Source organism: Scleropages formosus, chromosome 6 (assembly GCF_900964775.1).
Source record: "Scleropages formosus chromosome 6, fSclFor1.1, whole genome shotgun sequence".
NCBI lineage: Eukaryota > Metazoa > Chordata > Actinopteri > Osteoglossiformes > Osteoglossidae > Scleropages > Scleropages formosus.
This window is the reverse complement of record NC_041811.1, coordinates 7,088,900-7,111,642: the sequence shown is the minus strand read 5'-3', so window position 1 is coordinate 7,111,642 and position 22,743 is coordinate 7,088,900. Positions and strand designations below refer to the sequence as shown.

General features: G+C 43.3%; 1 protein-coding gene across 1 annotated transcript; it reads right to left on the bottom strand.

Moving 5' to 3' along the window:
- Window positions 1-545: 545 nt before the first annotated feature.
- LOC114910696 (nuclear receptor subfamily 6 group A member 1-A-like) lies at window positions 546-14,227 on the bottom strand. The gene is made up of 10 exons (XM_029252838.1): window positions 14,218-14,227; window positions 13,866-13,886; window positions 9,972-10,202; window positions 6,375-6,430; window positions 4,074-4,237; window positions 2,490-2,720; window positions 1,910-2,164; window positions 1,181-1,302; window positions 853-1,005; window positions 546-682 (listed from the first exon to the last, which is right to left on the bottom strand). The coding sequence occupies exons 1-10, from the start codon at window positions 14,225-14,227 to the stop codon at window positions 546-548; spliced, it is 1,380 nt and encodes a 459-aa protein (XP_029108671.1).
- Between the last annotated feature and the right edge of the window lie 8,516 nt (window positions 14,228-22,743).

Below are 22,743 nucleotides of genomic sequence, written 5' to 3'. Positions count from 1 at the left end.
GTAACAATCTTTGGTAACAATTAATAAAAACAACATTGATTTATAACCGCAACAAGGCAACTTCCATACTTTCTAAAATATTTCAGATAAAAGAAGATACAATTTACAGAAAATAAAAAAAAAAAAAAAAATTCCACATCAGAAAGTGGTACCTGAATAGTAAAATGTTCCTGAGGTAGTATTTAAATAGAGACTATACTATAAGTCTCATATTTTATCCTCTAAACAGAAAGAAATAATATTTTATTTCTTTGAAAAAAAGTCTTAGCCTGAAAAATGGCAATAATAGTATTTCATTACTGGATAAAGACTTCTAAATGGCACAGTGGTGCATTTCTGTGCATTTTAGAACACATTCATGTGTCCACTGTATAGAGGATCATACATTCAGTTCTGTCGTGTAATAAATATGCAAAGAAATAAAACAAACAAGAGTAGTTCTGATAAAAAGCTGCTGTCAGCTACATTCACAAAGGGGATATGCCCCCTATCTGTCGACCCCCTCTTCTGGTGGGAGGGTTCTAGCTGCTGGGGAGTCAGGTACTTCAGCTCCCAGGAGCAAAGCCCACAGCTAGGCATGGCGAGGTCTCTGGTGCGAAGCTCGTGGAGCTGCCTCGACTGGAGTGTAATACTGCTTTGAACAGCATTGGGAGCTGTTCCAGCGGAATATTCACCATCTTTCCTGTGAACACAGAAGGTGCTTAGAAGTAAACACAAAAACCCCAATAGCCACATAGTTGGTGGGGTTCAGACAGCTGTTACCTTTCTGAGATACCTGAGCAGAAAGCAAAGTCTTTGAATGGCTCTCTGCACAGTAGTGGTGTGTAGTAAGTGACACCCACGGCCACCTACCTGCGATACAGCGGATCTCCGGCAGACAAACCATGAGCTCGGGGAAACGACCTGGTTGATGAGGGTACTGGCGCTCTGTCAAGTCCTGACATGCATACCAGTAGCGCTTATTCAGCTGCTCAAGCTGGGACACACCAGTGATCCCCTGAATGTCTGTAGAGAATGAAGATGGTACGCGCAACATAGTATCCATAACAGCTTCAAGTGAAAATTTCACCTTATAAATATCCCTGATGCGTTTTTTTATATAACAAACCATAATGTAATAGGAAACTGTTAAAAGTCCAAGGTACTAGGCAAGGGATCAGATGGGCTGTGACATGCCTACCTTGGTTGAGGAAGTTGATGGCTTTCATGCAAGCATATTCCTCATTGCTGACCTTCAGCTGCTGAAACTTGCGGTACAGGTAAATCAACCTCTCCATCAACTCCATGCCATCCTCAGTGAACCTGTAAAGACATTAAGTAAACAATCAATCATTCAATCATACTTCACCTCCTTCAGGACGCACTTATGGAGATGGAACTGTGTTTGCAACAGCAAGGCCTGTTCCAGAAGTCAATCAAGTTCTAGAAGTCAATAAAGACTGTTCCAAAAGCTTTCTGGAAACACAGGTAAACTAGTGGAAATTCAAACTTCTTAAACTCTGAACAACATCTTAACAACAAAATCTGAAGCAACAGGAAGACCAAGATGACATTCAAGGTATTTAAAACTTTCTGCAAGCAAAATCTAGCAGTGTCTCCTTCAAAATAAAGAACATTAAAGTTTTGCTGTCGTTTTATACTGTTTGAAACCACAGGATACTCCTAACAACTTATACATGGTTCTCTGTGGGTGTGGGACACCGCATCAAAGGTTGTTGAAAACGAAATACATGGTTTTATGAAGAGGTGTTCTGATAAACCAGAAGGGATGCACAGTAACTCGAAAATGCACGGAACGCACAGGAAATGACGGAAATGCCGGGCACCTTGAAACGCAACTGCTTTCTCAAATTTTTGAGGCAAAAACGGAAAAATCAACAACACAATCCCCTTTCAGTGGCCAGCTCACCCCTGCAGCTCTTCGTTGGAGGGCTTGTACTTTGTCGTGACGTTGACAAGGTCACCGAACACCTGCGTACTGTAGATAGTGAGGCAGGAGAGCAGCAGAAGTTCCTGCCAAGTGGCGCTCAACAGACAGGTAAGGTCTTCAATGGATAGCTCGCAGAAGAAGGGCAACTTTTTGACCCAGGAGATTTGGCGGAACAGCAGCTCATCGGCTAGCCGGCACAGCAGGGCGAAGAGCTCCACCTGGGTGACCCTGTACCTTCCACAAAGGAGCACAAAACTAAACACCAACTGTGTATAGAAGTGATGGTGAACTGCTGCATTGCATTATGATGATTTGTTTAGAAGGGTGAATACAAATGCATTCGACACTATTTTATTTTGCCAGCTATAAGTGGTTTCAAAAAGTTATATTTACTTCACATTGTAAGCTAACAAACAAGGACAATTCTTCCCTGAACAAGAGACGAGAAAAATCCATGACCAGCACACAGTGCAATAACATGATCATAAGGCAGATGAGGACATTTACTCAATTTTGGTACTGATAGCTGATGACTGGCCACCATCACCCAGGCACTCACCCGTCTTCAACCTGCATGGGTGTCCTAAGAGGTGTCAGGTCCTCAGCTGCCACCAGTGATGTCACCAGGGTCTGTGATGAAGGGTACATGCCGTGGGGCTGGGGGGGCTGCAGGCTTGACTGTGGGGAGGTGTAGCTCAGTACATGTGGCAGGAACGGGTAGTGTTGGACCACCGATGTGGCGGTGTACTGGTCACCCAGTGCTGCACTGTAGCCATTCTCCAGCGATCGACTGCATAGACAAATGCATCAGTGTGATTTTGTGTCTCATCTCGCCACATATCTCGTGTTTGTTTACTCAAATGATGTACACATGTTGCATGATGTACAGATTTACTGCGGGGAATTTACACATACTTTTTGGGTTAAGCGGCTAGCTTAAGGGTGCGACTGCAGGGCTCTTCCTCACACTTGAACCTTTAACCTTGCGCTTTGAACTTTGGTCTACTCTGCTGTTTGTGCCGTTTTCATGAACTCACAAACCTATTTACAGCATCATCTGAAAACTGCCATTTACCAGCAAAGACAGGACTCACACTAGAATCTAGATTCTGCACTGATGACTTCCAGGTTTATCAAAAGGAGGCTTGAGCAAGAAGACAGTGTGCACTGACCCTGAGATAAATGCATCGAGAACAAGTTATCATGTGTACCTCCGGCTGCGAAAGAACACTGACATGTAGTTACGCAGCCAATCACAGCGTTACTGCAAAGCGGAGGCATTTCAATGGGGGCGACAACAGAATACCTACTGTTCCTCAGTGATGCATTCAAACTCCAAACATAAAAAACCCTCCAAAATTTCCAGCTGTTTCTTTCACTTTTCACTTGCGAATAGGATGGAATACCAAAAAGGAAAGTGCCCTGAAGATGAAGTTTTACATAAGCAGATAACTATGAATTAATCAGTGTTTTTTCTCTTTAGTATTTAAAGGCAGGTTTGCAATTTTGTGTTGACATACCATCACTGTGACTCAACTGAGATGTTCGCTGGTGGGTTAGTGGCAGGTTCATTGCAATTACATTGAAAGAAATTTGATGGGGTAAGTGTGGGCAAGAGTTGTCAAGGGAAAAATAAATCAATGCTAGATTGTGCTGGTCCCCAAGGTCACGGACTCAAACCCCATCTCACTTCTGCCATAATTATATTCACCTTTGTAGATCCAACAACCACACCTTTGACCTAAGAGCTATGCCGGTTGCTCATGAAAAAGCATAAATATTAAAGGAATAATGCAAGTCAGACAACACAAAAATACTCTAAGAGGTGTGCGGTGTAGAAAATTGGGGCTCTGAGTTTCTCAGCTGGTCTTTCGTTGATTTCATTACTGAACCAATTTTATGCTTTGAGTAAATGACTCAGGCTGCATTATTTCTTCAAGAAAGCTGGCCTATCATTATGACAAAGAGCAATGCTGTGAACCATCCAAGGAAATCCCTGGGAGGCAAACATATTAAAAACTGTCAGGCTTCTTCACTGGATTGCATTCCTTCAAAACAAAATCGGCTCATTTTTGACACTCACTGATTGGTATGCAATGACACCTTTTCTGCTGTGCTAATGAAGCTCTAGGATGATGCTCACCAGGAGGACAGGGTGGAGGCCGGTGATGGCTGGCTACTCTCCGAGACACCATTGCTGGGGGAACTGTTGTCGCTGTCTCCACTTGTGGCCCAACCGTGCTCTGGAATTACACCCTCCTTGAACTCCTGGCCACTCATGATACGCTCAATCTCCTCTTCTGAGATCTGAAATGAAGAGGAGTGAGTGCAGGTGCCGGGGCAGATTGGCCTGTTTTCTGATAGAACGTCTCACACTGCAAAAGTTCCAACCTGACAAACTAGTCTGCTTGTCTGATGCATAATGACTTTTCTGTCTTTCTCTCTTGTGCAATTTCCACCTCTCCCACACCACCCTTCCCAACACGAGAAGCGACGTCAGGTTTAAAAGGAAGTAGGAGTCAAGTTGTGACGGAGACTTGCAGAAGAAAGTATTTTACAAATATCAGGGCATCAGTGGCTGGTTCAGGCATTGTGTAGGTGGAAAAGCAACCCACTGAGACATTAATAAAACAAGCGAGCGGGCAGAACGCTTCCTCCATCTCTGTCGGCAACAGACGTTCCTCTGCACGGCGGAGCTTTTGCTCTCCTATTGTGGAGGAAGGCTACTCGGTGAACGGCCTGGAATTGCCATATTAAATGCCTTTTATTCTCTGTGCTGCTTCAGGATGCCGATTAAAGCTAATAATTTAAGGTAATCAGCCCAGCTGGGGGTGGGGCTTTTGTATGGCAGCTGGCACAAGGACACCGATGCAGAGACAGCCATGGATATCAGAGACACTGACAAGCCAGCTGGGGCTTTAGACAAATGCTACGTGGGGAATGTTATCAAAAGCTATTCAGCAAATGCTTTAAGGACAGGGATGCGCTGGGGAGGGGAGGGGGCGCCTGAGTCATCACAAAAAGAACTCTTTAAGAGTCCAAAGCCCATCTACTGGAAATGATAGATTGGAAAAGATGAGTTGAAGCAAAGAACTGGAGGAAAACAAGGCTGGATGCCAGGCTGTTCAATGCACCTCCTAGCTTAGTGTTGCATAAAGGGCAGTAAATTAATAGCTGTCAGTAAAGCACCCTGTGTAATGCTGTTTTATGTCACTAGGGTGCACTAGTGTACTACCCCACATATCAACAGCCCCCTTCCCCCACTGCCTTAATGTAAATATACAGTCTTGCTCCATTTACATTAAGCAAATGCTTTTCCCCAAAACGACATACATCTCAGAGAAAAATTACAGTGAATGCATTACATCAACAGAAGGAGAGATCTGCATACAGTAACGTGATTCTAGATTTTTTGTTCCATCTAAAAGCTTTTCTCCCATTTGCACCTGGATATGTGAATTCACACACACACATAGTCCGAAACTGCTTGTCTCGAGTGGGGTCGCGGCAAACCGGAGCCTAACCCGGTAACACGGCGCAAGGCTGGAGGGGGGAGGGGACACACCCAGAAAGGGATGCCAGCCCGCCGCAAGGCACTCAAAGCAGGACTCGAACCCCAGACCTGCCAAAGGCATACGCCAAACCCGCCGCGCCACCACGCCCCCCATGATATGTGGATTCATTCAGGATAATTACCCTGCAAAAGTTTAAAGCCACTACTCATACCTTAGATGGCCACCTCATTAATTGCTACACCACCCGGTGGCAGACAGAAGAGAGTGCAACAGGTGTTATTTGACTCAGGATTTCATGGGTTTGATGTTTCTGGTGTAATGGACTATCAGGACTCACAGGACTCTCAACATTCATTGAAACTTGCCTTTCGGTTTTGGACATATGCTATTCAGTACGATGCACACACAGCTGACCGAACTCCAAGCACAACATGCAGCTCCGTAAAGCTGCCCCCACTACAGATTTTATTGTTTTTGTTTTTACGATAACAGAAATTACTTTTCGAAGCTGCGATGTCACCATGCCTCCCCCCCCACAGTAGCGTAGGACTCCAAAACAGAGTCCATTCATTAGCGTTGTTTTTATGTCTATTTGTGCTGTTTAAGGTAAGACTATTTTACTTTTTGAGATGTTAAGAGTATTAATACAAGAGGTCTCCCATAACACCACTCAGATCCATCTGTGACTGTCCTTCAGTATGACTTTCGTGCCCTTTTGTGCCATTCAAACTATCATTCTATCGCTATTTAACTTTTTGGATTTGGGAAGTTCCACAATGCGGGAGGGATGTTCTTGGAGATGTTCTGTATCATGGTAAAAGCACAGTAACCCTTTGGCAGCCTGAGACTAGTCTAATAAGGTACCAGAGGGAGAGCAGAAAGAGGGATGCACAGGAAAAAGTCAAACGTCAAAGACAAGAAAAGGATACCTGGACAGGGCCGATGCTTTTGTTCCTTCCTCCCGGCATCCCATCCTCCCTGATTGCTGTGACAGAACGAGAGAGAAGCGTTAAGATAAAGTCATGATCCTACATTAATTTATCAATCTACCACTTCTTTCCAAAGCAACTTTTAATGTTTCACCCTTTTACAGAGTAGATTAATCTTTACTATTTTAATTTAGGATCACTACTATGGTCATGGGAGCTACAGCAGGAGGTGGGATTCAAACCTGGATTGTTTGAGTCTAAAGACAGCAGTTCAAACCATTATGACACCTGATGCCTCTGCTGAATGTGAGACCCAAACTAGGCATATGGTTAATGTAAGCTGCGTGTTATTGTTGTTGTTCCTTAGCAGATCCTATGCAAATGCCAATTTAGGTTTGTGACTTGTATACAGAAGCTGACATTGTGACAGGGACAAAATAGGTATAAATGATGATATTTATAGTTATGAGTTTATGTAGCTTTCAGGAGGTCAGGAGTGAAATAAGTGTGAAGAAGATACCGAGATATTGTTCTGAGACCCTTCTTGAATGCTAGAAGGGATTCAGCAGTTCCGAGGGAGAGGGGGAATTCATTTCACCACTAAGATCAAAACCCACAAACTAGAGACTTTAAATTTTAGACTCCATATGAGTGGGATCACCAAGCAGCCAGCAATGGAAGAACTCATTGCTCTTGCTGGAGCGTAGGGAGGGCTCAGGTCTTGCAGGTATCAGGGTTCAGACCCATTCGCAGTCTTGTAGGCCCTAACCAAAGTTTTGAACTTGATGCGGACAGCTACAGGAAGCCAAAGGAGAGAGATAAGGAGGGGAAACACATGGGAACTCTTTAGAGGGTCTACCACAGCTTTTCCTGTGATATTCTGGTGAGCTGCAGAGGCTTGATGACAGAAGCTGGAAGACCAGACAAGAAGGACTGGCAGTATCCCAGCTGAGGCAGTGCCATGTCCTGGACCAGGTGCTGTGTTCGTATCAAGAATCAAATCAACAACCGAGTGCTTCAGGATGTGTAGCTACACAAAATCAGCTATGTTTAGTGGTTAATGCACTGAACACTGTGGAATTTTAGACCTTGAAGAGTTGGTTTTAGGGGGGTGAGGGCAAGCCTTTTTTGCACTCTAGCCTATAATGGTTATACCTTCCATTAAAAACCAAACAAAGACTATTACTCAGGGAAATTATGGAAAAAACAGAATAAATTCAAACGCAAGCTGGATCCGGCTAATTTTGCGCGTACGTGTATTGAAGACGAACAAAGTCTCAGTTGAAAGATGTATTGCTAAGTGTACAACCTAAGGAACAAAAGGGCAAGAAATCTCAGTTTATATACCAAAATTAATTTAAAAGCTAAAAGCTAGTAATGAATTGAAAGCTCGGTTAAAATGAAAGCCAGCATACTTGGCATGCCAGCAGAGATTGCATACTGCCTACAATAGCTATGAAAATGTATAGTGCAGTAAACACTGTATTTGCCGAGTCAGACACTTTGCACAGTCCGCACTAGGGGGCACTACACAGCAGCAGATCTCCCTACCATCAGACCAGCATGCCAAGACATTTGTTCCCTGCTACGGAAAATAAGCAGGCGATAATTCCTTACGAGAAATAAGGGAACACATGCTTTATCTGCTTTTTGTGTGTATGCAAATTGTAGTGGCAAATTATATGACAATTCTTTGAGCAACAAGGGATTTGTGAATGGACAAGGCTACTACTGGGGAAAAATATGGTGCTTAATAAAACTGACAAAGTATGCATTTTCACATACGCGTAACAGCCCTAACCTCTGAATTCTAACACAATCAAATGTCAAAGTGATACTGAACTGTTTCCTTATATCGATTAACAGATTTAAAAAAATTAACCAAATAAATCTTGTACATTCTTAGGTAAAGGCACTAGGCGGCGCAGCAATTACACTCCAGTTTATCTTCCTTTTGTCTAGGAAATTCATTGGAGCCAACGGCAGAACCATGAGCGAGTCACACGAGTCTCTGATTGGCCAACACGCCTGCGTCTATGGTCACCCTGGATGGCCCACTGTTAATTTCTCCCCCAGGAGTAATGTTAAGAACCGCACAACGTACCGTCACCTGCTATCAAATCCTGCAGTTACATTTTCCAAGAAAGAATGCAGCCATTCTCATCAAGGTCATCGTTCTGGGATTCTAAAACCCACATCTAAATGGATTATACGCATAGTCCTTGAGGTAATCGTTGTTAAAACCTACTGGTCCCACCTTATGTGTTTGTGATCGGTGCGGTTTGTATTTTCATCTGATAAACCACTCGCCTATCATATTCCTGCGATTGCCCCAAAGGGGCTGATAAACCAATTAATTTGGTTTTCTTCTCCTTGAGGTCTGCAGGCATGACAAATCAGTAACTGATGTTATCAATTTAGCTTGTGTGTCTGACATGTGAGAGGAGAAATTTCTCATGGCCTCTCATAGCAAAATCAGGATCAGAAATTGAAACCACCACTCGTACTTTTACCTTGTATCCTTAAAAGAATGTTTTATGGAAGAACGGGAACCAGTAAGGCGGTAACTGGACAGCAGACTGGCAAGAGTGGTGAGAGGTCTCAGAGGTGGTGAAGAGCAATCATACCCTGATGTTTCCCAGTTCACTAGGCTGAGCCATTGGTCTTGGTGAGTTCCCCATGTGGTACGACTGCTATTGCCGCTAATACAGAAACAGCAGTCACCTGGGCTGCAAATACCAGCTTTCCATCTTGCTGCAAATGAACCTGAACCGAGAAAGACATCTAGAGGAGAGGTGGACAGCTATGCGCATCAGACTGATGAGGTTCCTCAACCGTTTGGAAATCCTCACTAGATGAAACCTGATACAGGCTGAGACGTCTCATTTGGAAATGAGTGACCTTAAGAATGGCTGTATACTTAACCAAAGATCCTTTCTTTGGAAATAAAGTGTGGTGACCTTTAGAAGGGGAAGGAGGGTGCACACGTTCTCCTTGCCCAAGACAGGTAGTGGAAGCAGGTGTTGTGTTGAGCTACTGTGGTGCAGGGTATTGTGGCTTGTGAAGTTCAAGCAGAATCAAACTGTCAAAAAAATCCCAAAGTGCCCCCAGCTGTGTGCTGCGGATCTACGGCAGCGGACTGCCAGCTTTTATCCCCATAATTGTCATCTTCTGCAGAGCTGGCCAGAGCTAAGCTTTGCCTGCTTCCCCATACCTGTCTGGGGTGATATGTCACCTCCTTGTGTGCAGAGGAGATGAATTAAGTCTCACTTCCTCATGTTCTAACAAAACACACAAATTCATGCTCTATGAAAGGCCTCACACCTACATGGTTCACTTCTTCTCACCCTTAAAATTCACTTCTTCCCATCCACAAAATCCACTTCCTGTCCCCTACACAGTTCACTTCTCCTCATTCATATGGTTCACTTGTGCCCATCTACAAAGTTCATATCTAATCATCCACATGGTTCACTTCCACTAATCTATAAAGTTCACTTCTCATCCTCAACATAGTTCACTTCTCATCCTCAACATAGTTCACTTCTCCTCATGTACACGGCTCACTTCTCACCAAAACGGTTCACTTCTCCTCACCTTTGCGGTTCATGCCCATCTGCAGGCACTTGAGCAGACGGCAGTACTGGCAGCGGTTCCGCTGCTTGCGGGACATCTGGCAGTTGCGGTCGCGGCTGCAGCGGTACACGCGTTTGTTGCAGATGCTGCGCTTGAAGAAGCCCTTGCAGCCCTCGCAGGAGATGATGCCATAGTGCAGCCCAGTGGCACGGTCCCCACAGATGAGGCACGTCCGCTGGTCAGCCTGGTCATCTGGGGAGGAGGCAGGACAAACACACACAGACATTAGAAAAAATCTCAAGCTTGTGGGAAGGAGAAATGTAGCTTCGATGGCCCTAGATTTATTAATTCATTAATTTGTTAATTCATAGACCCTACACTCATTCACCCATTTTAAAGCCTTATAATCAATCAACCATTTTAGAAGCCTACAGGCCTCCACCCATTTTGAAGCCCTACAGTCATTCATGAGTAGGGGGCCCTGACTCAAGGACTTTACATTTATTTCAACCATTTAAAGGCCTTAGAGTCATACATCCATTCTAGGATCTACAAGGGCCACATAGTTATTCATCCTATAATCCTTCATTCATTCCAGCACTACAGTCATTCATCTGTTTTAGGGTCCTACTGTCATTTGTTCATTCATTCTAGGATCCTGTGGTCACCCATCCAGTTTAGAGCCTTGCAGTCATTCCACCAATCTAAGACCCTGCTGTCATTGATTCATTCCAGGACCTAACAGTCATTCATACATTTTAGGGCCCAATAGTCATCTGTACATTTTAGGGTCCTACACTCATTCATCCACTTTAGAATCCTGCAGTGGTTCATCCAGTCTGAGGCCCTACAAACTTTCACCAGTTTTGAAGCCCAAAAACCATTGATTCACTCAAGGGCCTTGCAATTATCATTTTAGGACTGTACAGTTATTCATCGATTCTAGGACCCCAGACTATTCATCCATTTTAGGCCTTTACTGTATTTCTTGAGTTATGTATTAAGCAAATGTATAACATTGATTTACCAGGCCATTCGACGAACGAAGCAAATCACCATGATTTGATAACTGGGTTCATATTTCTTTCCTTTTTGTGTTTTTTTTTCCTCGTCATCTGAAAAGTTTCTCAGTCACTTGTGCCGCCATATTGGTTGGATTGAATATAGCAAGGAAAAAAAACCATCACATTTCCCACAATGCAACAGTGGACATGCTAAGCTCTATTGAGGCGAAAAACAAGTCTTCCCAGCTCGTAGAGCGGAATGATAAAATTTTGGTATAAGTTGCTTATTCATACAAACAAACACAAGCCCCTTGACCTTTCCCTTGCGTACTCTTGTCCCCATGCTTTGCACACATGGCAAGAGCTCTCGCTCGACCTGCACTGCGCACAGCAACTGTCAGGCCGAATCGGGGCCGTAAGCAGCGAGTGGCCCCTACTGCACACGGACAGAATCAGGCTGAGGAGCAGCTGAACCGGATCCTGGCTGGCATTCGGTTGTGCCGCTGGACACGGCTGCCAGGACGGATGAGGCTGGAGGGAGACAGGCCCAAGTGGAGGGGGCCGAGCGTTCACCTCATTCCGATCCGTGTTCCGTCCATTCGACCCAGATGCTCCCTGCCTGCCAGGGCAAAAGGAAGTGGCTTTTTAAATGATACTGTCGTGCATATACACGCTTTTGGTTTAAATGGCTATTTCGTCTGTCATACAGTCACTTTCTCTCCTGCAATTTTTTTCTCCTTGGGTTTTTATTAACGTGAGAGGATTTGAACTGCAGACCTAATAATTCCACTTTAAAATGGTAACTTATTTCTCTCTAATTCCACGTCGTTTAAATATTTAAGTTCGAAGTGCTGGATTATTTCACATGGCATTTGTGACCGTAATTTTCAGCAAACTCTTAGGAATGGATTGAGACACCGACTAAACAAAAGTGGATAATAAAGATACAGAACAACAAGCACAACTTGGTTGCTATGCTTTGTTGTTTTGGCAGCCTCAAGCACTGTGCAGCCCTGCACGTGCCACGAAAAACAGAGTTAAGGACGCCCATAATCCAAGTGACCCCTCCCCACCGCCACATCCCCCCGGAGCGCTCAAGGGGGGTCTTCAACATCTGTGATGCGCAGCAGCTTAGCCCAAATGCAGGGCACCCTGGGAAGGCTTCCAGACAGACCCATGAAAACGAACAAAGCGGAAAAGCGAGATGGAACTGTGCCATGTTTGCTGGGGTCTGGCCGTCTGTCCAAGCCCTCACCACAAGTTCACCTCGGGGCAAAAATGAAAACTCTTCCCCCGTAGTTTGTATATGTGGAAAAAAATATTCAATAGTTATCATCTGAAGGAGATGGGCAAATGACATTTTATTTACTTATTTAGGTTCTGGCATCTTTCCCCTGTAGAGAGTTGGGATCAGAAAAACTTGGAATTCAATTATCCTTTAAAATTCTATTTAAACTCAATTGAAATGATAATATTGTGTGATATGTAAATGAATAGGCTATAAAATCTCAGTTTTAGTCAGGATGAATCCCTACATGTTGCAGATGTTGTAGAGTTGTCATCTGTAGCTCCCAAATCAGGCTAAGTCAGACTGATATCAGATAAAAAATATCAGATATAAGAAAAAGATTTTTTTAAAAAAAAATAATAATAATAATAAAAAAAACAGAGACTAACTTGAAATTAATCGCCAGCATTCATTCTAGTATTCAGGGTTCTCTCGTACTCAGATATCTTTGCCCTTCCATGGCATCAACTGCTTGCATGAGAGGCGCTTCTATCTCAAGTGAGTTATGGTACCATTCGTACATATCCACCCAGTTATACAGCTGGATGTTTTTCCGGGGCAATCCAGTTTAAGTGTCTTGCTCAAAAGCAAAACAGCACTTGTGTGCCCTGGGATTTGAGCCTGCATGAGTCACAAGTTTAGTTCCTTAACCACTCTGCAAGTCGCTGCCCTGTAATCATGTGTACAGGAGTTTCTTGACTGCTCTGCTGTCACTGCCTCCTGAAGGAAACACTGCGTGCTGTTTCTGGGCTTCAAGCCGCTTCCTGCTGCCATGAGCAACGTGGACATTTGGAGTGCTTCTCTGCCTAGGAATGCGGGGTGAGGCAGAGCGCTGGGCATCCATGTTTTGCCACTCTACCCCGCAGGCAGACTGAGCTGCCACTTGTTATGCTCATAAAAGCATTTAGTGGCATAAAGCGAAGGGCTGGAATCTGGAACACGGACAAGTAGTCTGCTTTTTTGCCGGGGTGGGGGATTTGATCGGATGGGGAAGAGTAATTGTTGGGATGGGATGTGCTGAACAAAGTATGAGTAAAAAATAGTATTTTCAATTACACCCTACTTTGTGGCCAAACTCGACCACACAAGACTGAACTGGGTGGGGCCCCACAGGGGGAACTTCTGAGACCCCTGAAAGTGCATGTTTAGCAGTGGAGAACATGCCATTGACCCCACTATCGCCCAGGCCTCCAGAGCCACAGACCCTCAGACATGGATTAAACACTCAGGGTCTAAATTAGAGGTCTGCATGCTTTCACAGCAACTGAGCAGAATGCACTGAAGCCAGAAGGGTACTTGTCTTCCCTTGGAAGACATCCTGGACAAAACAGATTAAACATGAGTTAAACACACTTGCTATGAGATGCTATCCAGCAAATAATGAGGTTACTGATGGTGTTTATTCTGTAAAAGACACATAGGACACATTTCTTCATGAAGGGCAACTGAAGGTCTGATTTGTCACTGTGGAAAAGGGAACGGAGCCCTTGGGTGGCCATAGTCCAATCCGAACCCCTGCTCTCACTCAATATCAGCATCCCCATGAGCGAAGCTTGTCTCTGCAAGCACCTAATCAAACTCTGCTGTGGTCTTCAAATCGGGACAAGGTGACCGCCTGCTTGCCCTGCCAGGAATTAAGGCCAACTGTAGGAGATGCACACTGGTGTTCTGCTTATCTTAATGATCATTTGAAGGATAAAAAACCAACAAACATAAGAATGTAGTTTTATTTACCAGCAATGACGTATTAAGACCCTCTATAAGAGTTTGGATGCTGGTTGGTCAATATATATATACATACATGCACACGCACACACACACACACACACACACACACACACACACACACACATATATATATATATATATATATATATATATATAATATATATATAGGCCAGGTCTTGGAGCTCCTTCCTGCTGCTGGGCTAATGGTCTAGATTTCGATCAAAACCCAGGACCTACAGATCCGCACAATCCTTCATCCCATCTCTATACTCTGGCTGTGCTCTTTCTGCACAGTTGGCTCACAATACCATTTTGCCACATCAGAGAGACAGCACTGAACTGATATCTTGCCTCTACTAAAACACAATGTAGTCAGTCACTCTGGCAAAAATACCAAATAAATAAACATCTGGCCTTGACATTCCATCCATCCAGTTTTGAGTATGGCTTTAGAAAAGATACAGGTGCTTTGGTTACTTTGAAAATTGCATGAAAAAAGTAGCATTACACAAAAAAGAGAAATGCACTTATCGCACTTATCAGGTTTCTCCATCTCATAACAAAATCTTCTGGCATTGTCAGGAATAAGACTTGGAGGTCTACAGTGGTGTTCCAGCTCTGAATTAGATACAGTACCTCCACACTGACTGAGACCACTTAACTAGTTCAACTGGAGAAGCAATGAGCTAAACCAAGTTCAAATGAATGATTACATTTACATTTATTCATTCACCAGATGTTCTTCTCCAACATGACATACAGCTAAGTAAGTGCTGCATTAAAAGTAAAATCTGAACCCAGAAAGATGCATCAGGACCAGCAGGGAGGACACCAGAATTGTTTCTCCATATGATTTGTAAAGGAAAGCCTGGGATATGGGAGGACAACCATTCTACAAAATGGAGATACATCTACGTAACTGTACCAGTTCAGTTACACTCTGAAGCATTGTATCCCCAGGCAGCTGAAAGCCATAATCTGCAAAATATGCTGACCTCTGCAAAAGCATAATGATAAAAGAAAGACCTCACCATGTTGCCTCTAGACATTTTTCCTAGCATGTTGCTTAACCATGAGAAACGGTGAAATTGCTTTTGCATGTCCCCTGATTTGTCAGCCACTGGGTTTGGACGATGACTTTCAACGTCATGGGGAGCTGTGCTTACTTGATTAATTACTAAGCAATAGTCATTTATTTCATAACTGTTGTTTACTAATAGGCTGGTTGTATAGATGACTTTGGGAGGTAATTAGTAAACCATGATTCCCTGTGCAGTTGCTGGAACGCAAAATATGCAACGTGGTGGAGAATTGACAACAGCACAACATGCAGGGCAACGTATTCCATCAGCTACCTAGAGAAATACATCCCATTTATAACATGGCTTATTTCTTAGATATTAATTTAAAAAAAACTGCTGGATTAAAAAATTGTGCAAAATCAGTGCTTTACACAGAATACACGAGGAAAAATTGGGGGTTGCTAGTGTGGATACAGAAAATCATCTTTTACAGAGTTTGATTATGTGATCAAGATAAAAGTTCTAAGACTCGCCAGCATATGGTGCTGCTGTGGCTGCAAGCGATCTTAGAAGTTATTGACTGTGTCACACACAAGAAAGAGTCTATTCGTGTTGTGAAATCACCCCAATTCCTGTTGTGAAAGGATCGCATAATCATCATTTCTTGGAGGAAAAATTATTGCTTCCAGAGTTAAAATTACGATTTCTGTCTTTCGATGCGACATCTCTCATTTTCAGTTGATCTTTCTTTGAAATACTCTTTTGTGCTTTCTGTTGAACCATTTTGGAAAAATTTTGATAACATGGCTCATGCATATTTATGATATAAAGAAATTCATTTTTTAAGATCACTGCCAATGTCTTTCACGGTGCAAAGAAAGCAGGTGCTATGCCATTAGACCCCTGTTAATTTAACTAGCAATGGGACTTCAGCCAGTGTGTGTATGTGTGTGCTTGATGCTAGATGATCTTCATTTTATTGCTAGATTCAAGCTTTGTTTACACTAGCAGCAAATGTTTTCACAGCAATGTAGAGATTGATAGAGTAGATTTAGCCAGAATGACACCACTGAGAGACAAAAAAAAAAAAACAAAAAAAACTTTGAGACTCGATGCAATGCAAACAATGACGATAACTGCTGCAGCAGCTCAAGTACCATTAATATCACTTCTTCTGAGAAGTTTAGTTTTTACGACACACTAAGTAGTGATGTGGGGAGGTGTGGTGGCGTGGCTGGTTTGGCTGGGTCCTGATCTCTAGTGGGTCTGGGGTTGGAGTCCTGCTTGGGGTGCCTTGCGATGGACTGACATCCTGTTCGAGGTGTCTCCCCTCCCCCCCAGCCTTGCACCCTTTGTTGCTAGGTTAGGCTCCAGCTTGCCACGACCCCGCTTGAAACAAGCTGTTTCAGACACTGTGTGTGTGTGTGTGTGTGTGTGTGTGTATAAATAGTGATGTCCTTCAGAGGAGAAAACATTCCAGCCCTCACATCCTCCTCAGATTGCCAAGAAGTACTCAGAATTGCCATACTTATTGAAAACATTTATCATTACATCTCAAAAATCATCCATTTACTTTTCAGATAAGGAGGCTTGCCAACAGCCTGCTTGATATTCATATGGAACGTAGCATTAGCTAATATAATTTAAATATACCTGCAGTGCTTTTGAATTGATTTAGAATAGTACTGATGTAGGGGGGTGTGGTGGCGCAGTGGGTTGGACCACAATCCTGCTCTCCGGTGGGTCTGGGGTTCGAGTCCCGCTTGGGGTGCCTTGCGACGGACTGGCGTCCCGTCCTGGGTGTGTCCCCTCCCCCTCCAGCCTTACGCCGTGTTACCGGGTAGGCTCCGTGACCCCGTGTGGGACGAGCGGTTCTGAAAATGTGTGTATGTGTGTAGTACTGATGTTGCTGTAGTTAACATTTACTTGGAATTAACACACACACACACACACACACACACACATTGTCTGAACCGCTTATCCCATTCAGGGTTGCGGGGAGCCAGAGCCTAACCCGGCAACACAGGGAGTAAGGCTGGAAGGGGAGGGGAAACACCCAGGACAGGATGCCAGTCTGTCGCAAGGCATCCCAAGCGGGACTCAAACCCCAGACCCACCGGAGAGCAGGACCGTGGTCCAACCCACCGCGCCCCCCCCTTGGAATTAACACTTTGTCATGTAATAAAAATTGAGCGTATATTCAATGCTGTGGTATAAAGTCATATAATGTAGACATATGCAATCATTAATTTTGGGGGATTTCATCATTAACCGATCACAAGAAAGATGTGCTTTCATTTAGGACATTTAATCCTCTTGAGGCCGTTTTTAAACATATGTGTGGCCCTACTAATCACGGTGGGTAACAAAGCCCCCACAATCCGTAGTCTACCATACTTCCCAGGCAGATGATGACTAAAATAAAACAAAAAGGCATTTAAAACTTTCAGCGACTTAATAACCCATCACTCTCATCACCAATTAAAGCTTGAGAGGGAAATGACACTATGAGTATCAGTAGCGTCTTAAAGCCTCACTCTGATCCCCTGCTGCCTTCCCTCATCCCTCCACCCCCCGCACACATCCTGGACAGATGGGCCAACGCCATGGTAACGGTGAAAGCCCTGACCAGATGGTATGCGCCTGCGTGCAGCAGTCCGTCACGCCTCGGCAGATACACAAGATTAAGCCAGGGCCGTCGGGACAGTGACTCGCACAGGGTTATGGCATTCCTCTAAAAAATCTATTTATTTTTTGCAAGTAACACACTCCAACGTTACATTCCATACCATTCCCAAGAGGAGGGATGAGCATAAAGATGGACACATCCACATGAACAAGGCTTGGCTGATCTACAGTGATCTAAAGGTCAAAGGGTTCAGAGTCACCTTTGTGCCGCACTGCATGCTGGGATACGTCACTTCCTCGAACCGCAGTGAGACCCTGTTCCCCAAACCCATCCACCTAGAAGCCACATGTTTTGAACGACTGAAGGTTCTTAGACGTTCAACGGCTGGTTGTGCCTACGTTGGGCAGGGGAGAGTTCAAAATGATATCTGCCACCAAAACTTAGAATTACAAGCAAATAAAACAGGGTAAAAACAGCAGCAAAACCTGCAAAGTGAAAACTGAGGCACGGGAGGTGAAGCGGAATGCAGGCTATATTTAGACTGCACAGGGACCGCAGAGGGGATGGATTTCAAAGGAGAACAATGCTGTCAAGGAAGAGTGTGGAATGACAGGAGCGTCCTCCCCTGTCACACACGTAACCATCGTCAGGCACGTTTTGTCGAACCCAGGCACAGCGCACACGAACCTGCAGGTGCCACACATGCTCAACAGGAAAATCGGGTTCACAGGCCTTTGGTTAAACTTCTCTTTTACGTTTTTTGAAAAAATATATAAATACCACCATTAAAATATACTGACCTCACCTGAGTCTGGCAGTCATTTTATTTTTTAATTAATTAATTATATTATTTAATTTTTTGAAGTGCTTTGCAGTTACTCTGATCCAAAACTACTTAAAAATAAACTATTTTCTTCAGCTTTTTTTTTTCCCCCCTCAACCAGTTATGTACCTCGGAAATTTTAACGTGTCATCTTGAAACATTCAGTGTGGTGTGTGCTGTACTTGTAAAAGCAAGATTCGAATGACATCTGTTGTATTGTTGCTGTGTGAAACAAAATTTTATTCCAGCAATTCTAAATGATATGCGTTAACAGTATATTGATTGTTAAATAAATTTTCCTTAATTCATGTATTGTAGATACTAATGGTACTATCACATGTCTTCTGGAATGCGTTAGTCACCATGAACAAAGGTTTTAATTGAGTAAAGAGGCTGTAATAACAATAACAATATATTGTAATTGCTGAATAATTATAATGTATTTGTTTGATAATCATATAATTTATTAATAATAATAATAATAATAATAATAATAATAATAATAATAATAATAATATTATTTACAGTCTGAGGACTTTCCTCTCATTTACTACACAACCGAAAACATTAGCCACAGGATTAACTTGTCTAGTTTCGGTCCTTGATGATTATCTGTGACATTGCGAAGGGGAGTGTTGTGGATGGACTGTGACACCCCCACATGTCACAGCATTCAAGTCAAACAGCCCAGTCAGGCTGCTCCAAAAGGGTGTTTAATCCAACCCCATTCCAGCCATAATTCCACTGCCTTAATCGTTATGACCCTTTCTGTTTGTTTACCTCTCCTTGTGGTCCTCGACCAGCTGCACCTCAGTTCTAAAAGGTGCTAAAGACACAGCAGGTATTCTCTGTGAGAACACAGGTGGGGTGTGACCACTGAACACCGTTGGCTGTAAGAGCACTTAATGGAGGAGGAATCCATTTGTAAAGTCTCCAAAGATCTTGCAGGATTAGCGAAGGATCATGCCATATAGCTTAAGGAGCACGATGACCACAAAGGGGGGTGAGATGGGGCACCACTTTGACAGCATTTTATAACAGCAGGTGGCGTAGTTGTTAGCGTACTTACCCTGCGGTCAGGGGGACCTGGGTTTCAATCCCACCTCCTGCTGTAGTACCCTTGATCAAGATACTTACCCTGAACTGATACAGTAAAAATTCTCTGTATAAATCAGTGTAAGGGGCTTAGTGTACAAATCTAACATTCTAAGCCAACTTGGACTAAAGCATCAAATAAATAACAGATAATGATTTGGGGAAAAAAAAAAAAAAAAAAAAAAAACCAGTTCAGTTGAGTATACCGTTTAGTGGTAAATTAGTCAGAGGTATTTGCAACGGGTAGATGAGACCAGTTGAATCTGGTTGAAGCCCATATTGAGCTCTGTTCTAGTGTTCTGGTTTAGACCAGACTCAGCCTGGAGCTTTGGCTGGGGTTGGGGGTGGGGGTGGTGTTTTCAGGTCTCTGTAGAAATGTATTTTCTCTATTATCCAACTGTTTGATATTATCATTATTGTCCATATTTTCTGTTTATTAGCAAGCTGCATCCCTAACGTTCATTATCATACAGTAGCTGCACTGTTCAAAAATAGCACTGTTTATTTCAGCATTTTTCAATGATCAGTGTGAACACTATGTTATTTACAATATAAATTATTCTTCTTACATACAGTATATGAAACTGTCAGTAGTGTAATTTCCACTCCGCGGTGTAAATTTTAATTAAGATTTATTAAATTGTCTCACACTACTAGCCAGGGTGACTTTCAATGTTGCGTACACTAAGCTACTTACCGTGATTTACTCATTTATACAGATAGGGAATATTTACTGTATCAAATTAGGGTAAGTACCTTGATCTGGGGTACTACAGTATGAGCAGGTATTTAAACCTGGGTCCTTCAGTCACAAGCTAATGGTTCTAACCACTATAAAATCTACTGCCCAAAAGGACCTGACTGATGTGTAGTAACAAATGTTTGCTGTCTTCTTACAATCGGTTGATGTCATTGTCCGAAGTGCTCCAAATCAATGCTTACACTGACAACCTGTTCACAGAAAGGTGACTGACTGATTGATTGGTTTGTTAATTGACCGCTGTTATGTTTACCACGACTGCTCTTAAATCTATTAAAACCTGCCACTCCAGCCCCACCCCCAAAACTCTTAAAACAATGACAACAGCACAATGTCTCAGAGGACCAGGGTGCTGAAAATCTTTAGCAGCAGGAGATATCTCACATGTCTTTTGATGTGACAAGAGACTTTCTTTTGCCTCCAGCTTGCTTTCGGGAATATTCTAGAAGGCTGAAAAAGAAAAACTCAGAAGTCTGACCTTTGGAGTCTTCTCTCAAACAGGGGGGGAAAAAAAAAAAAGGAAATGAAAATTTATTATTTATTTATTTTATTGTTAGTCTTTGAACCATGAACAATGTGCTTTTGTCAATCTTCATTCCAAGTCAGCATTTGTTGGGCGAACACAAGGAACATATTAATTTCTGTTTTAACAATGTTATTACCGTGAGGCCATTGGTTGCCCACAGTGGACTGTGATGGTGGGATGCCCTGTGGAACTGAAAGAGATGCCACAGGTTTGGCTCTGTCTTGGATGTGACTCAGTTCCAGAACAGTGGTCTCTACGGTGATGGGTCGCCTTGCTGGCGTGGGACAGATCCAAAGCCCCAGATGACCCTCAACCTCATCTTGAACTCTGTGCGGTTTACAGCCCTGACCTCTGACCTCTCCCCGAGAGACCATAAAAAGGCTCACATTTTTGTCCGGGGGTCAGGCTAGGTGTCATTCCAAACTTTTTGCGCCACCAGGAAACTCAACTCGGCCATTTTAAAAGTACTCAATGGAGGGAGGGGGTGGCTTCTCGTTAAAACACAGCCTGCCTTTGACTGCAAAACCATCCCTGCGACTAAAAAGCTCTGAAAGGGACAGATGAGCCTGGACCACGTTGACATGGCCTAACACACCTTGAGAACCCATTAAAACTAAAGGATTTTCAGTCTTGGTACAGTTCCCTCAACAGACCAAATGTCATGATTCTACCTCGATTCCCACTGGCTTTGTAGGAGAGAAATACTTTTTTTCTTAGACATTTCTCAGTGGAACCAAATACCTTTTTTTAGCCTTCACTCACAGCTGGGAGCATAACAGACGTGGATTATAGCCTGGTCACGTGACTGATTTTCATCACTTCAATCATGCCTGTGGTCAGCAGGAAGTAAAAGTTCATTTATGCTCATGACTGAAGTCCTGAATCATCGCAAGTCGTGGCTCTTTAAAAAATGTCCAGCTCACACCAAGATATGTGGTTATAAAAGAGATCTGGCCCAAACAAATTCTTCTGTAATGGGTTCCACCACAATGCCTTTTTCAGCCCACAATAATGCTTTTCTTCAAAGTGACTCACTATATGAGTTTTGTGTATGAAGCTACCAAAATTTCCCTATTTATAGAAGGGGCTGATTTTTGCATACATTACATTAACATTTAATTTTTTCCAAAGCTACGTACATGTCGCAGAAAAACACAATACTTTTTTACTGTATCAGCTCAAGGACTGTAGCTCAGTTACTGTGAACTTTGTTCACTTTACTCTGAATGCCTCTCCCACAGAATCGCGCTTTCAGCGGAATCCAGAGCAGCTGAATGGAATGTGGACATACACATCAGAATTGGAGAAATCACCTGATGCAAACTGTTTTAAAACTCCCGTGGCCCACAAGGGAGAGGACTGCCACTTCTCCAGCAGTGTTGCCATAAGTAGAGCTTCTTGAGTTGAGTTGGCAGACTCTTTATGCCAGATGCATCTTGCATCTCTTTTGAGTTTTCCTAGAGAACTCAACAGCCACCTGGTGCTAGTGGTGGGAACCTGACAGCAGACTGGGACCCCATGCACAACACCCACGAAAAATAAAAGGCACTCCTTTTTCAGCCCAGTGGTATTGCTTCCTAGAAACTTCTTCAGAGGTTCAGCACACTAGGAGCTCTGTCAATGCTGCCACACCTTCCATGAAGTTAAAGTGAGGGTGGCAGTTTATGAATATTCACAGACTGTGAGAGCATGAGCTCTCTGGTATAGTCTACAGAAGACAGCAAAAAACAAGGAGAACTGGAAAAGCCAACCATTCAGAATCAGTCCCAGCATGTGTCGGCTTATGAATATTAATAAGTATTGTAGGTGGTGGGTGGAGCTGCCTAGCACAGACATGAAGATATCTCTCCAGAGCCTCCATCTTGCAGCAATCTTTATCTCCACATTTACAAGATATATTCTCTTCTCCTGACAAAAT

Excerpts from the sequence above, each read along its gene's own strand:
- LOC114910696 (XM_029252838.1), bottom strand. Across the intron at positions 10,203-13,865 it reads TGGCCTTAATTCCTGGCAGG|ATGACCAGGCTGACCAGCGG; the intron begins GCAAGCAGGCGG and ends CCTCCTCCCCAG. Across the intron at positions 2,721-4,073 it reads GCCTCCACCCTGTCCTCCTG|TCGATCGCTGGAGAATGGCT; the intron begins GTGAGCATCATC and ends TTGTCTATGCAG.